Source organism: Leucopleurus acutus (assembly GCF_964270905.1).
Source record: "Leucopleurus acutus genome assembly, chromosome: 10".
In the NCBI taxonomy this organism is placed as follows: domain Eukaryota; kingdom Metazoa; phylum Chordata; class Mammalia; order Artiodactyla; family Delphinidae; genus Leucopleurus; species Leucopleurus acutus.
Window position 1 is genome coordinate 17,768,570 of NC_139153.1, and position 12,973 is coordinate 17,781,542.

The window sequence follows — 12,973 nt, forward strand, 5'->3', positions numbered from 1 at the left end:
TGTGGCCCCTCCCCCTCCCTTGCGGAGCACAGGCTCTGGACGCACAGGCTCAGCGGCCATGGCTCACGGGCCCAGCCGCTCCGCGGCAGGTGGGATCTTCCCAGACCGGGGCACGAACCCATGTCCCCTGCATTGGCAGGCGGACTCCCAACCACTGCGCCACCAGTGCAGCCCAGTGACAACTTTCTAAAGGTCGGTTCAAAACAAGTAATCCTTGTGGACATCAACACAACCCTTTCACTCTGGTGAAACAGTTAAGTAGTGAAGGTCATGGGGCTTCCGCAGCCACATAAAGGAGAGAAGTAAAAGCAATTAGACAAAATGGGTGCTGTCATCCCACTTTCCAGACCCCAGAGCCACACTAAACACAGAGATGCAACTTTTCCACTTCATTCTTCGGGATCCAGCAGCACATTCCAAATGAAAATGCCGTAGCTTGATTTTTCTTTCTTACCAATGTTGGCTGGATGTTTCTCAGCCATCTAGAGCCAGGGGAGAGGAGAAAAACAGAAAACAAAACAGGAAATCCACGGATGATGCTATGAACTGATCACCTAGGTTGGAATCCCAAAGTAGTTCTCCAACACTCAGAACTGTTGCTGAAAACTGCCCTGCTTGAAGCTACCCCCCAGCAGAAGAAAAAAGTCCAGATTCATGGATGGCCACTTCCCAATCAGGTGGAAATCCATTGAATAATAGCATCGGCACCAGGTGGAGGCTCTTTTGACAAGGAGATTCTCAGACTCCACCCCACACCCACCGGATCAGAATCTGCATCCACATTAAAATTTGAGAAAGACTGCTCTCCGGGGCCTTCAAGAGTATTTTATTTTTTGCCTTCTCTCAGCCTGAATTTCCTCAACTGGAGAATGGAAATATAACAAAGTGCATACATAGGAAAAAAAACAAAACTGAAGGAACGCGGTTCACATGATTGTGGGGGTGATTATGGGGAACTTCTCCAAGTTCTACACTTGTGCGGTTTTTAACGCTGTAAGACCAGCGTTACTTCTTTTGTAATGGGGGAAAATAAGTTTTAAGCACGACGCTCTCTCACAATATTGTACTGATGATTTTTAAGGGAACCGATTTATCAGGGCCCAGCACAGAGCAAGCCACACTTTAGTGCAGACACTTCAGATGTATTAGGTGAAGTGAACGGAGCCAGCTTGGCAGCTTCTCCCACGCTGGCAGCCGGCGAGCAGCTCTCGTCCCCGAAAACTGGCCCTCGTAGATTCGCCCTCTGCTTCTGGAAACCTTGGCCCGGCAAACCTCCGGGTCCGCTGAACCTCTGGTGGGACCTGTAGTTACTGGAGCGTCCCGCAGGCTCTGTAACTTTCCCCGGAATGAAATAAATAAATAAAGACCGTAAATGCTGAGATAGCGGGCCCCGCGATATTTTTCGCTCTCCGTAATCAGCCACAAAAAGAGGAGGCAGGGGAGGGGAGTAAAAAGTCGTGATCTGGCCCGGAAGGGGCTCCAGGAAAACTCGTCTGGGCGACAGCAGCACCCTCTACGCCTAACCTAGTGAGCTTTTCTCGGCGGGCATTTTGTCTCCCATAGCGAAAACTGCAAGAGAGCGGAGTGGAGTTTCCGGAGAGAAAGGCTCAGGCTGGCGTCCTGGGCGGGCCAGTCTCCTTGGCGAGCCTCTGGGTCTTCCTACCCTCCTTCGCCACCCGTCCTCCTCCCTTTTGCAGGGGGCGGGCGGGAGGCAGCCGAGGTAGGATGTGCGTGCGCACGCGCTCACGCAAATACGGCTGAGGAGTTCTGTTCCTCGGGCATTTTCCGAGGAAGTCTGGAGCAATTAGGCTCAGTCCGGGGAGAGCCAGCGAGAGAGCGGGCGGCGCAGCCGGCGCGTCTCGGCTGCCTTGCAGGGAAGGAGGGGGCGGCCGGCCGCCCGGCGGCGACCCCGGGCCCCGGCCGCCACCATGGGCTTCGAGTTGGACCGCTTCGACGGCGACGTGGACCCGGACCTGAAGTGCGCGCTGTGCCACAAGGTCCTGGAGGACCCGCTGACCACGCCGTGCGGCCACGTCTTTTGCGCCGGCTGCGTGCTGCCCTGGGTGGTGCAGGAGGGCAGCTGCCCGGCGCGCTGCCGCGGTCGCCTCTCGGCCAAGGAGCTCAACCACGTCCTGCCGCTCAAGCGCCTCATCCTCAAGCTCGACATCAAGTGCGCGCATGCGGCGCGCGGCTGCGGCCGGGTGGTCAAGCTGCAACAGCTGCCCGAGCACCTCGAGCGCTGCGACTTCGCGCCCGCTCGCTGCCGCCACGCGGGCTGCGGCCAGGTGCTGCTGCGGCGCGACGTGGAGGCGCACATGCGCGACGCGTGCGACGCGCGGCCGGTGGGCCGCTGCCAGGAGGGCTGCGGGCTGCCCCTGACGCACGGCGAGCAGCGCGCCGGCGGCCACTGCTGCGCGCGGGCCCTGCGGGCGCACAACGGCGCACTGCAGGCCCGCCTGGGCGCGCTGCACAAGGCGCTCAAGAAGGAGGCGCTGCGCGCGGGCAAGCGCGAGAAGTCGCTGGTGGCACAGCTGGCCGCCGCCCAGCTGGAGCTGCAGATGACCGCTCTGCGCTACCAGAAGAAGTTCACCGAGTACAGCGCACGCCTCGACTCGCTCAGCCGCTGCGTGGCCACGCCGCCCGGCGGCAAGGTAGGCACCCGCCGCCCGCCCCGACCCCCTGCCGGGCTCCTGGGTCCCCGGGGCGCCTCCCAGTCCCTTTGGGCACTGGGGTCCCGGGAGCTGCCCGGGAGCATCTCTGCCTCCCTCTTCCGACACTGCTTGCCGGATAGATCACCGTGAGCAAGGTCGGGGAATCGGTCTAAACTTGGGAACTGTGGTCCTTTGACAGATTAGACTCAGGGTGAAGTGTAGCTCCAGCAGCTTCAGGGGTTCTGGAAAGACTCAAAGGAATCCGCGACCAGCGCAGAGTAAGAATGAGTGTGGCTCCAGAGTCAGAAGTGTGCAAAGGCTGTGCTGCAGACCAGCTGGGTGATCTTGGGGAAGTCACTTAGCCTCTTTGGAGGCTGGGAAACATGGCTCCTGTACACGTGACCCACAGGGTAAGATACTGACACACGGCGTGAGCTATATCCATGCACCCTCAGGAGCTCCAGAAAGAATAAAAGGAGCCCACAGCCCGTGTAGATTAAGTTAAGAAGGCTGCCAGAGAGGCCTCTGGAGTAATAGCTGGATTCCGACGTGGGCTTTGCTGCCAACTAGCCGGCTGACCTTGAGCTAGCAGCTCACGCTCCCTCAAGTTGGAAAGTGTGGCCCTAGAGATGTGACACGGGGGGTGAAACACAGACAGGCCCATTCTGTAGTATTCCTCCAGGGATTGAAAGAATTCCAGAAAGCAGTAAAGGGACCACCACCAAATACAAAGTAATAATTGACAGTGAGGCCTCTGGAATCAGAACTGTTCTCGAATCTGGGCTCTTGGCTAAACAGCTGAGTCATGTTGCGGCTTAACCTCCAGGTGCCTCCGTTTCCCTAAATGTAAAATAGCTTGTTTACCCCCTTCAGGGAGAGAACATGTGAAAAGGATCTAGCATGGTGCCTGGTGGAAAGTCAGCGCTCAGCAAGTATCCCCTGCACTTATCTTCAACCTCCTCCCCTTGTAAGCCATCCCCTTGTGCTGGGAGTTGGTGAAATTATAACAGCCACCACTACTGGAGGCTTGCTTTGCTCCAGGCCCCGTTCTAAGCACTTCTGCTTCTCAGCTGTTTCCTTTGTAATCAAGTAAGGGAGGCACGTTGCTTCTCGTTCTGTAGGTGAGGAAAGCTCAGGACCAGTGAGACGCGGTCAGATGCCTGAGTCACAGCTTCTAGGTGCCAGAATTGGTTTCTGAACCCACAGGTGACCAAGCTCGCGAGCACTGTCGTGTTGCCTCCCAATGTAACCACAGGTGCCATTTACTGAGGGTGTATTATGTACCAGAGACTGTGACAGAGCACTTCGGAGGCATTCCGTATTTAATCCTCTGAGATGAGAAAGCGGGCTCAGGTCATAGAACTCGTTCAGAGCTGGCATTCAGGTTCTACCTCAGTTGTCCACCTTGGGGTGTTTTGATATTTTGGGCCCCAAAATTCTTTGTTATGGGAGGCCGTCCCGTGCATTGTCAAAAATATATTTTGATGTTGGGGGTAGGAGTTTTTATTAATTAATTAATTTTTGCTGTGTTGCATCTTCGTTTCTGTGTGAGGGCTTTCTCTAGTTGTGGCAGGCGGGGGCCACTCTTCATCACGGTGCGCGGGCCTCTCTTGTTGCGGAGCACAGGCTCCAGACACGCAGGCTCAGTAGTTGTGGCTCACGGGCCTAGTTGCTCCGCGGCATGTGGGATCCTCCCAGACCAGGGCTCGAACCCGTGTCCCCTGCATTAGCAGGCAGATTCTCAGCCACTGCGCTGCCAGAGAAGCTCGCATTGTTAAATGTTGAGCGGCATCCCTAGCCTCTACCCACTGGATACCAGTAGCACCGCCCCCTGCCCAGTGGTGACAACCAGAAATGTCTCCATGTGTCGTCACCTGTACTCTGAGTGGGGCACAGTCACAAGATGAGAACCAAGATTTCCCTGATTGCAAAGGCCACATTTTCACCAGCTGGGGAGGGACATGGGCCATTGCCGCTGCCATTCTGGGGAATGTATTTGCCTGAGGGGCCCCCAGGGGCCTGTGTCTGCTTGTGTGCTTTGCCTCTCCCAGCCCCCTCTTCCACAGCGCACACCCGGTCTGCCAGTTTTCCGACTCCCCCCTCCCCACCTCCACCCCATCCCGGCCCCTGGCCTGTCTGTCAGCAGCAGCCTCAGCAGCTGGCCGGCTCTGGGCGAAGGGCAAATATTTACAGCTCTGAGGCTCACCCAGGACCGCACAGGCGTACAAAAGACTGGCGTGAGCTTGCGAGTCACCAAAGCAAGGGGCAAAGCTGGGTCTTCAAGCAGGCGCCGGGTTTGGGGTGAAGGAGTTTCCGGAGTTTCTCCTGTTTATGCTGTCATCTGGACTTCCTGCCTAGTTTTAAGTGATGCTTATTTATAAATAAGCCATTCACTCCCCCAGAGTTTATACATCATTCATTGTGAAGCTAGTTTATTATTTCTTCTTGCCTTTCTGTTTTCTTTCTGGAGTGTTTGGGTAAACTCCGTCTCGGAATCAAAAATATGATACTTGAATCAAAACTGTGCAAGTTTTTGAAGCTCTGTTGGGTGAGTCAGTTGGCTCATCAGGGCATTAAGCTTAGGGACAAGATGTTGCTTTTTGAGCTTACAGAGAGAGTTTCCTTCTGGAGTTGGAGCGCTGCTTGGGACTTTTATGGACCTCATTGCTGGGCCTGAGGACAGCCAAGAATGGCCTGGCCTCAAAGCTGCACTAGTTCATTTTTCTGGCCTCAGACCCTGGCTGGTCCCAGCCCAGGCCTTAGGGGGAAGCTCGCTCCTTTTGCCTTTTGGTTAACCCTCAGTGGCCCTTGTGGAAAGCTTCTGGTGTTCCAGCGCCTGCCAGATGGACCCCTCCCACTGCAAGCTGTTTAAGAACTTGTTTATTTCATTGGCCAGACTCTCTGCTCCTGCTGGGTACTGTTTATTCTCTTCTGAAAAGCAGAAGGATTTATATTGCTTGGAAACTCGCATGCACAACACTTTTATTATTTTCTTTAAAAGTCCTATCATTTACCTCTCTGTTACAAGCTGAAGTAGATAAGAAAGACTCAGAAAATTTTTCCATACCCTTTCTTCAAGGCCTAGAACTTGTTCCATAAAAGGATCTGGCATTATTTAAATAATATAAGGTTTCGGACTTTTGATACCAGCTGAGCATTTAGGGTTTGGACCTGCTTAGGCATTGTTTCTCCTGCCCTACAAGGTGAGCTGGAACAGGTCTTCGCAAACCTTCAGATGATTGGGATCACCTGGAAAGCTTGTTAAATCGCACATTCTCACCCTTAGAGATTCTGATCTATCAGGGCTGGTATGGGGCGTGAGGTTCTGCGTTTCTAACAAGCTACCAGTTCATGCTGGGCCACCTATCCCATTTTAGGTAGCTACTCAGCTAGACAAGGAGTGTGGGCTCAAGTACACATATAGATCAACACATGTTGGTCTTCACACAGTTATGATTTTACTGATCATCGTCTGAACATCCCTTCCTGAACTTTTTTTTTTTTTTTTTTTTTGCGGTACACGGGCCTCTCACTGCTGTGGCCTCTCCCGTTGCGGAGCACGGGCTCCGGACGCGCAGGCTCAGCGGCCATGGCTCACGGGCCCAGCCGCTCCGCGGCACGTGGGATCCTCCCGGACCGGGGCACGAACCCGCGTCCCCTGCATCGGCAGGCGGACTCTCAACCACTGCGCCACCAGGGAAGCCCCCTGAACGTTTTTTGAAAGACCAGGGTGAAGTTCTAAAACCCAGACTGCCTAGTAGTTATATGATAGGTAACATGGTCCAGAAAGGCTCCTTGAACCAGTGTGAAGCCTCGTCCGGGCTACAACAGACGTGGTGATGCTATGCTTGAGGATGTTAAAGAGTTGGGCTCCCAGCCTCAGTTTCCTACCCTGACTTGTCCACCTGATTCTAAGAACAAAGGCCTTCCACAGCAAAAAAACTTGTTTGGCTTTCTGGGAAAGAGAAAGTTCTGGGTGTAACTTTCCTTGGAATTGTTGAGAAACTTGAGACCCAGCCTTGGTAGCTTCTGCTCTTGTAGCCCTACTTCCAGTCTGTCATTAAATCAGGTGGATTATACCTGCTAAACACTTCTTGAATCTGTTCATTGCCCTCCAGTCCCATCAGATGATGACCTTGGTCCAAACCAGGGTTTCCTGACCTCAGCACTCTTAGAATCTTGGGGTGAATAATTCTTGGTTGTGTGTGTGTTGTGGGGAAGGTAGTGTGTGCATTATGGGATGTGTAGCGGCATCCCTGGCCTCTACCTACTAGATGTCAGAAGCATGCCTCACGTCGTGACAGTTACAGATAGCTCCAGACACTGCCCTTGTTCCCTGTGGGACAAAAATCATCCTTGGTCTCAACCCGCGTAATCTCTTGCCTAGATCACAGCTGCTCCCTCTGTGTATTTTCCTGCTCCCCTCCAGTTACCTCGAGCTGGGAATCATTTCTTAGAAATGTAAATCTGATGTCACTCTTCTTTCAACCCTGCTCTGCCTTGAGTTCCTCTTGGGTGGATATAAGGCCAAGCACACTCTGGGTCCTGCTGGCCTCCACCTGCCTGTACTCTTCTCCCCTTTAGTGTCTCTTCCCAGGTTCACTGGCTTCTGGCAGGTCCGTGAATATGTCCCTGAGCTCCTTCTTGCCCCTGGGCCTTTGCACTTGCTCTTTGTTCTCCTTGGAATAGTCTTTCCAGTTGCTCATTGTTAGGTAACTGGCAAGTTTTCCAACTCTCCCCTTCTAGCCCCTGCCTTTCTGTCAGCACTTAGGGTTTGCTCCTGACTAGATAACCTTTCTGTCCTTCCCATCCCAGCTCAAGCATCACTGCCTGTGGGAAGCCCTCTCTGACCTCACAGACTAGGTCTGGTGCCCTGACACTCTCACCTTGGTGCTCTGCCTGCATGGCCTTCATCACAGCTGTAAGTGAATAATGGGAAGAGCTGTTCAGTGTCTGTGAAGGACAATAAAGGAAGGACCATGTGTGTGTTCTTCAGGGCTGCGTATCCCGGCACCAGTTCGATTACCGTGTACCCTGTGAACTCTCGATATGTCTTTGTTCAGTGAATAAATTCAAGATCCAAGGGGCTGTCTTGTCAGCCATCGAAACTTTTCAGATTGCTAACCAAGAGTGAGCTTGTTAGCGCACTCTTAAAAAAGAACGAGTTTTTCCGTGACCTGCAAGTTAACAAAATTGTTTCCAGGTTTGTGGGAGGTATGCTTTTGTTTCCCCAGATCCATTTGTGTAAACTCCCAAATCCCAGAAACGATTTTGTCCATTTCAGAACTCCTGGAGATAAGTGAATCTAATAGACAATTGTATGAAAAGGTGTTCCAGATGTCCACACAGTTTGAAATGTATCTATTAGAATGTTCACAGTTCAGTGTCTTTTCTGTTTCTGAAAAGTGTCAGCAAGTGGCCATTCCATGGTGTATCTTACAGAACAGCCCAGTTCAGCTAAAGGAATTGTGGGCTGTTGTGTCCATTTCATTTCAGTGATTTATAAAGAAAATTAGGATTTGGCTTACAAATATGTTACCCAGCTACACTGGCTTGAATGATCATAACTGAATAATTTGAATTGGGAACTCTGTTGCCGTTTATCTGTAACTGATTCTTTCTGAGTTCACAAATGATGTTTGCTCCCCTGTAAAAATACTTGATGTGAGAGAATCTATTTATAAGGTGGTTTTGTGTTGGCCGTAGACTAAGGAGCTTAAAAGGAAAGGAAGTAACATTCATTGAGTTTAACTGGGTGCTGTACACTTAGGGTACATTGTGTATGTACACACATTAGCTTCCCCATCTTACTCATTTGGTAGACCCCTTTCTCTTTTGGTAAGAGAGGAGGATTGTAAAACATTATCAAACAGCTAGGTTAAGGCCAGAAGTTACACAGATTCGAAGTGTAGAGCTGAGATTTGAACTCAGCACCCGACTCCAGGCTGTTACCAAAATAAGAACAGTATTTTCTCCTGAGGCAGAGTCCCCTCCAAAGTCTCATACAGGGTTTCCAAAGGACTGTTACTATACGTGCGAGCACTGTGCGGGTTAGAGATGTGGGTGCATCTTCAGGAAGACTCTGTGAGGTTAGTACCCACGGCCCATTACCCTTCGTATTACAGATGGAAAAAGAGAGCCTCCAAAGATTAAACAGCTTTCCCAGCATCATTTTCTGGCTCCGTTTAGTTGGTCTGATGGCTTCTGGTCCATGGTGATGAGGTGTGTCCACCCCATGCTGTAATTCTTGTTTTCAGAGTTCTGAAAATATACATACAGTATAAAACAAAACAGGTTCTGCCTGTAAAAGAGAGTTAGAGGAAGAAAGAGAGGAAGGAAGGAAGGAAGGAAGGAAGGAAGGAAAGGAAAGGAAAGAAGGAAGGGAGGGAAAGGGAAAGGGAAGAAAAAGAAGAGAAAAGAGGTGGTGTCCTGAATGGAATCACGCCTCATCTCCTTAATTTCGAACCTAGTAAGTTAAAGAGTGGTTGATGGTAGGAAGTAAATGAAATGCTTCCAAATGTGTTCTTTCAGTCCAGCTCCTCACATGCTTACACACTGCGTTTTAGGCGCTGCGATAGGCACTGCTGGGTGCAAAGGGGAACTTGAGCGGCTTTCACCCCTGGATCATTCAGACACCCACTTGTGGCTTTGAAAACAACACGTCTTGCTGTTCTTTGCTCAGCGAAGCTTTTAGCCGCGGGTCACCTCTGTCCCCCTAGACTAATGGTGTTCTAATAAGCCTGTTCCAATAAGAAAGGGAAGTGGTGTAACATAATGATTACCCTTGTAAAGAAATAACTAACAGATGGACCCGAGCGTCCATCTTTCTCCCCTATCCCGTATGTCTGTTTACAGGGAGCCTAAGGGGCGGAGCCACGTGCAGCCTGTGTGCACGTGGGCCCTGCAGCAGCCCCTTCTCCAGGAGGGGTGGTTGGATAGCTTTTACCCTGGCAGAGGGGGACGGGTGTGCAGAAATGATTCCTGGGCAGAGGGGTCAGCCCTAGAATTTTGCTGGAAGCTGTTTTCAGGTGCCCTCTGTCTTTGCTGCACGTGGATCAGGAAGGGGGTGAAGCCGCTTTAAGGTTGTGGGTCAGGGTTGGATGTGTCACCAGCAGCTCCAGGGTACCCTGCACTGAGCTGTCCTGTGATGAGTATCAGACCCTGGAGTTGGTGACAGCCGGGCTCCTGTGCTCCTTCTGCCTTGTTGTTGAGCATCTCTGGGAGGATCTTCTAACCTCCTCTAAGCCTTAATTGCCTCATCTCCAAAATGGGGTAATGCTAATAGGACTGGCGTTAGGGTTAGATGATGAACGCAGTGTGCACAGTAAGGCTTACCAAGCTTTTGTTGAACATTTATTAAGTGAATGTTTATTCAGTACCTATAGGTTTAGGGATGTTCTTCAAGTAAATCACTGAGGAAACAGTAGAAATTGGAGATGGTTTCATAGAGAAGAAGGAAAGGGATTTTTACTCGAAGGATTACAGGCTTGTTGCAAGCCATGGAATGCCCTTGAGTGACCAGAATCTCTGTCTTTCTCTTCTCTGAGTGCTTGTCAGTGCTGGAAACTTTGTGAGAGAGGGATATTCAAGTCAAGTTCACTGCATCTGGGTAGCAGCTCTGAGCTAAGGTGTAAAGGAGGAGGCTAAAGGCGCGAATAAGATGAGGTTACTGTGTGTTTACTTGAATTTATAGTCGTCCAACCGCAGTTAACAAAGGTAAAGAGGGATGGGCCAGGCCAAGCTCCCACCTTCCTGTAAGTGACAGTGTAGGACTTCGCAGCTGGGTAGCCTTTGCTTTGTTGCCGATTTGGACAAGGAAATGCTCCAGGTTGGGTAGTTGGATGATCCCATTTCAGAACCTGAAATCGCCTTGTAGTCCGTCAAGTGGAAATGTGAAAATGCTGCCGCACCTTGATTCGGTTTGTTCTTGTCCGTATGTCGGTGAAAGCGTCGCTTGTGGGCGTTCACCAGAAAAGCAGATGAGCGGATGATAGAAATGAGAGATACAGACTTGAAATCAAACTCATGGAGATAGAGAAGTAGACTGAGGGATTTCTTAGGTTATCTGAGTATAGCAGCAGCTTTAAATACGTGTATATTTTTGGCCTAGGGCAGCGCTGACAATCTTAATGTCTTAGGTTATTTTTCAGAAACATCTTTGGCCGTGGTGAATATATCCCGTTCTGTAGATATTATAGCTCCATAAAAGCTATACCTTTGCTCCTTTCTGCCAGTTTCCCTTGCCCTTTGTCTCTTTTCATCCTCTCTGCACCTATTCTGGTGACAGATAAACACCGCTAATACTTCAGTTGACTGTCTCATCCGTTTCCAATTCATTTTCAAGCATCATTCTCACGACTGCCTTCAGTCTTGGACTTGAACAGTTTCCCCCTTCTGTTCTTCCTCCAAGAATCCCTTCTTTTAGAACTGAAGTTGGAATTACAGGGAGGGCTTGGTCCAAGCTGCTTCCTCATTAAAAACATAGTTTGACCAACGAATAGGACAGAAACATCTTGGTGCAGGGAGAGGAGGCATCCCCATTCTCTTTAGGACAGAATTTCTGGCAGCCATCTCTGCCTCCTGGTCCCCCCAGCCCCGCCCCTCCACATTTTTGCGCTCTCTTGTCACTAGTCAACAGACAGAGCTGTTTCCCAGCTGTGCGAGTCTCTGGGAGCTTTGCATAATCTGAGGCTGAGAGGTGTTGTGTCACCCCAGATACACAGACTAGTGGTCAGTCAATTACAGTTCTCACAACCCGCCGGGCAGCTTTCCAGTCTAGCCCGTTCTCGGCTACAAGTCCCACAACAGCAGTAATCAAGGAACACCCGTCACTGGGCGGAAAGGAGTTTTTAGAAAGAATCCACACTGACAGCGGCACGATGGACTTTGGGGGCTGCCACACCGCTTAGGAGATTGCTGGCGTCCAAGCTTCTGAGGCTGGATTGTTCGAGGAGAACAGTGACAGAGTGACGCTGAAAGGAAGAGGGACTCTACCATAGAAGACAGTTTGCATTCTTGGACTTAAAAGCAGCCACCATAAGGTGTCTTTTTGACAAAGTACATTTGAGTTCTGCTTTTTCGCTGTGGCTTTTATCCCCCCCCCCCCCCAAAAAAAAATTCTTGTCCAGTTAGACCTTGAATGGAGCAGATTACAAATTGGGTGATTTTAACACTGATCGGTAGTTACACGTTTGAATGTGATAGCCAGGCTTATTTTCAGCAGAATCTAGTGTCTGTTCCTGAACTTGGAGCGTCTCTTTCTGCTTGTAACTTACTGGCTGTGGATGGCTCATGCCACACCCGCTTCTCCAGGGTTACTCTGTCTCTGCCCTTTCTCAATCCTAAAGACCTAAGCATCTCCCAGGGAGACCCTACACTTCCCTAGGGGCCTGACTGTCCACTAGGTTTGGATTCTGGGGTAGAGACAGGGTGCTGAGCATGTTAGAGCTTCGTGCTCCTTCTCCCAAGGAGGCAGTGCTGGCACTGGACTTCAGGATATGAAGGCATCTTCCTTCTCCATCCCCCACCCCGGGCTCTTGGTGAGAGCGCCTCTCCCTCCTGAGTCCTGGCTCTGGAAGGGAAGAGACCCTGCCATTCAGGAAGAGGGTGGCTCTAGGAAAAGCTGTCTCATTTCCAGTTTTGTTGTTTCTTTTGTTTTCTTTTTGTTTTCTTCCCAGCCCATCAAGACTCACTCATCCGATAGAACTGGGAGGTGTCCAGGTGTCTGAGCAAATACCTGGGTATCCTGTGCCCCACACTCCTCCTCCCTCCACTGTCCGTATCCAAGCCCACACTTCCTTGGACTTGATGTTTCTCCTGTCCTGTTGCGAGCCACCATCTGTTCCCCCGCCCCCTTTGCTCCCAAGGCCATCTCCCTCCGGGCCTGGGGTGTCCTGTGTCCGATTTCCCCTCCTCGTGCCTCAAAGCCGTCTGATCAGCACCCTTTGCCCGTGCCACCTCCATGCCCCCGAAGGTCCACGCCGAGCTGCTCCCCTCGTGTTCTTTATCATGTCTCTCTCCCACTACCTCCAGGATAAAATCTGTCTCCTGGCACTTGTGCAGTCCTCCAAGAATGTGCTGCTCTTTTTCCAGACTTGGGGAAAGGAGGAACGTGCACGTGGATGTAATAGCTCCCATCAGATGGCCAGATGTTGGGATGAATGTACAACTGTCTTTCTTTCCTTAACTTCAGGCCTCAGCTCTCCCAGACTTGCTGTAGACTAAGTTAACTTAGGACTAGACATTCCTCATTTCCAGATTTTTGTAGCAGAGTCATTTATGTGGTTAAACAGCACCATGGCCTCATTGCTGAGATGTGCTAG

General features: G+C 51.1%; 1 protein-coding gene across 1 annotated transcript in view; it reads left to right on the top strand.

The window, feature by feature from the left end:
- Nucleotides 1-1,928: 1,928 nt before the first annotated feature.
- The window catches only part of PDZRN3 (PDZ domain containing ring finger 3), a gene marked incomplete at its 5' end in the record, with an annotated part of 246,788 nt that continues 235,743 nt past the window's right edge, over nt 1,929-12,973 (top strand). Inside the window, one exon of the mRNA XM_082847772.1 lies at nt 1,929-2,651. Within this exon, the coding sequence (XP_082703898.1) occupies nt 1,929-2,651 (723 nt within the window). The remainder of the gene's footprint in view (nt 2,652-12,973) is intronic.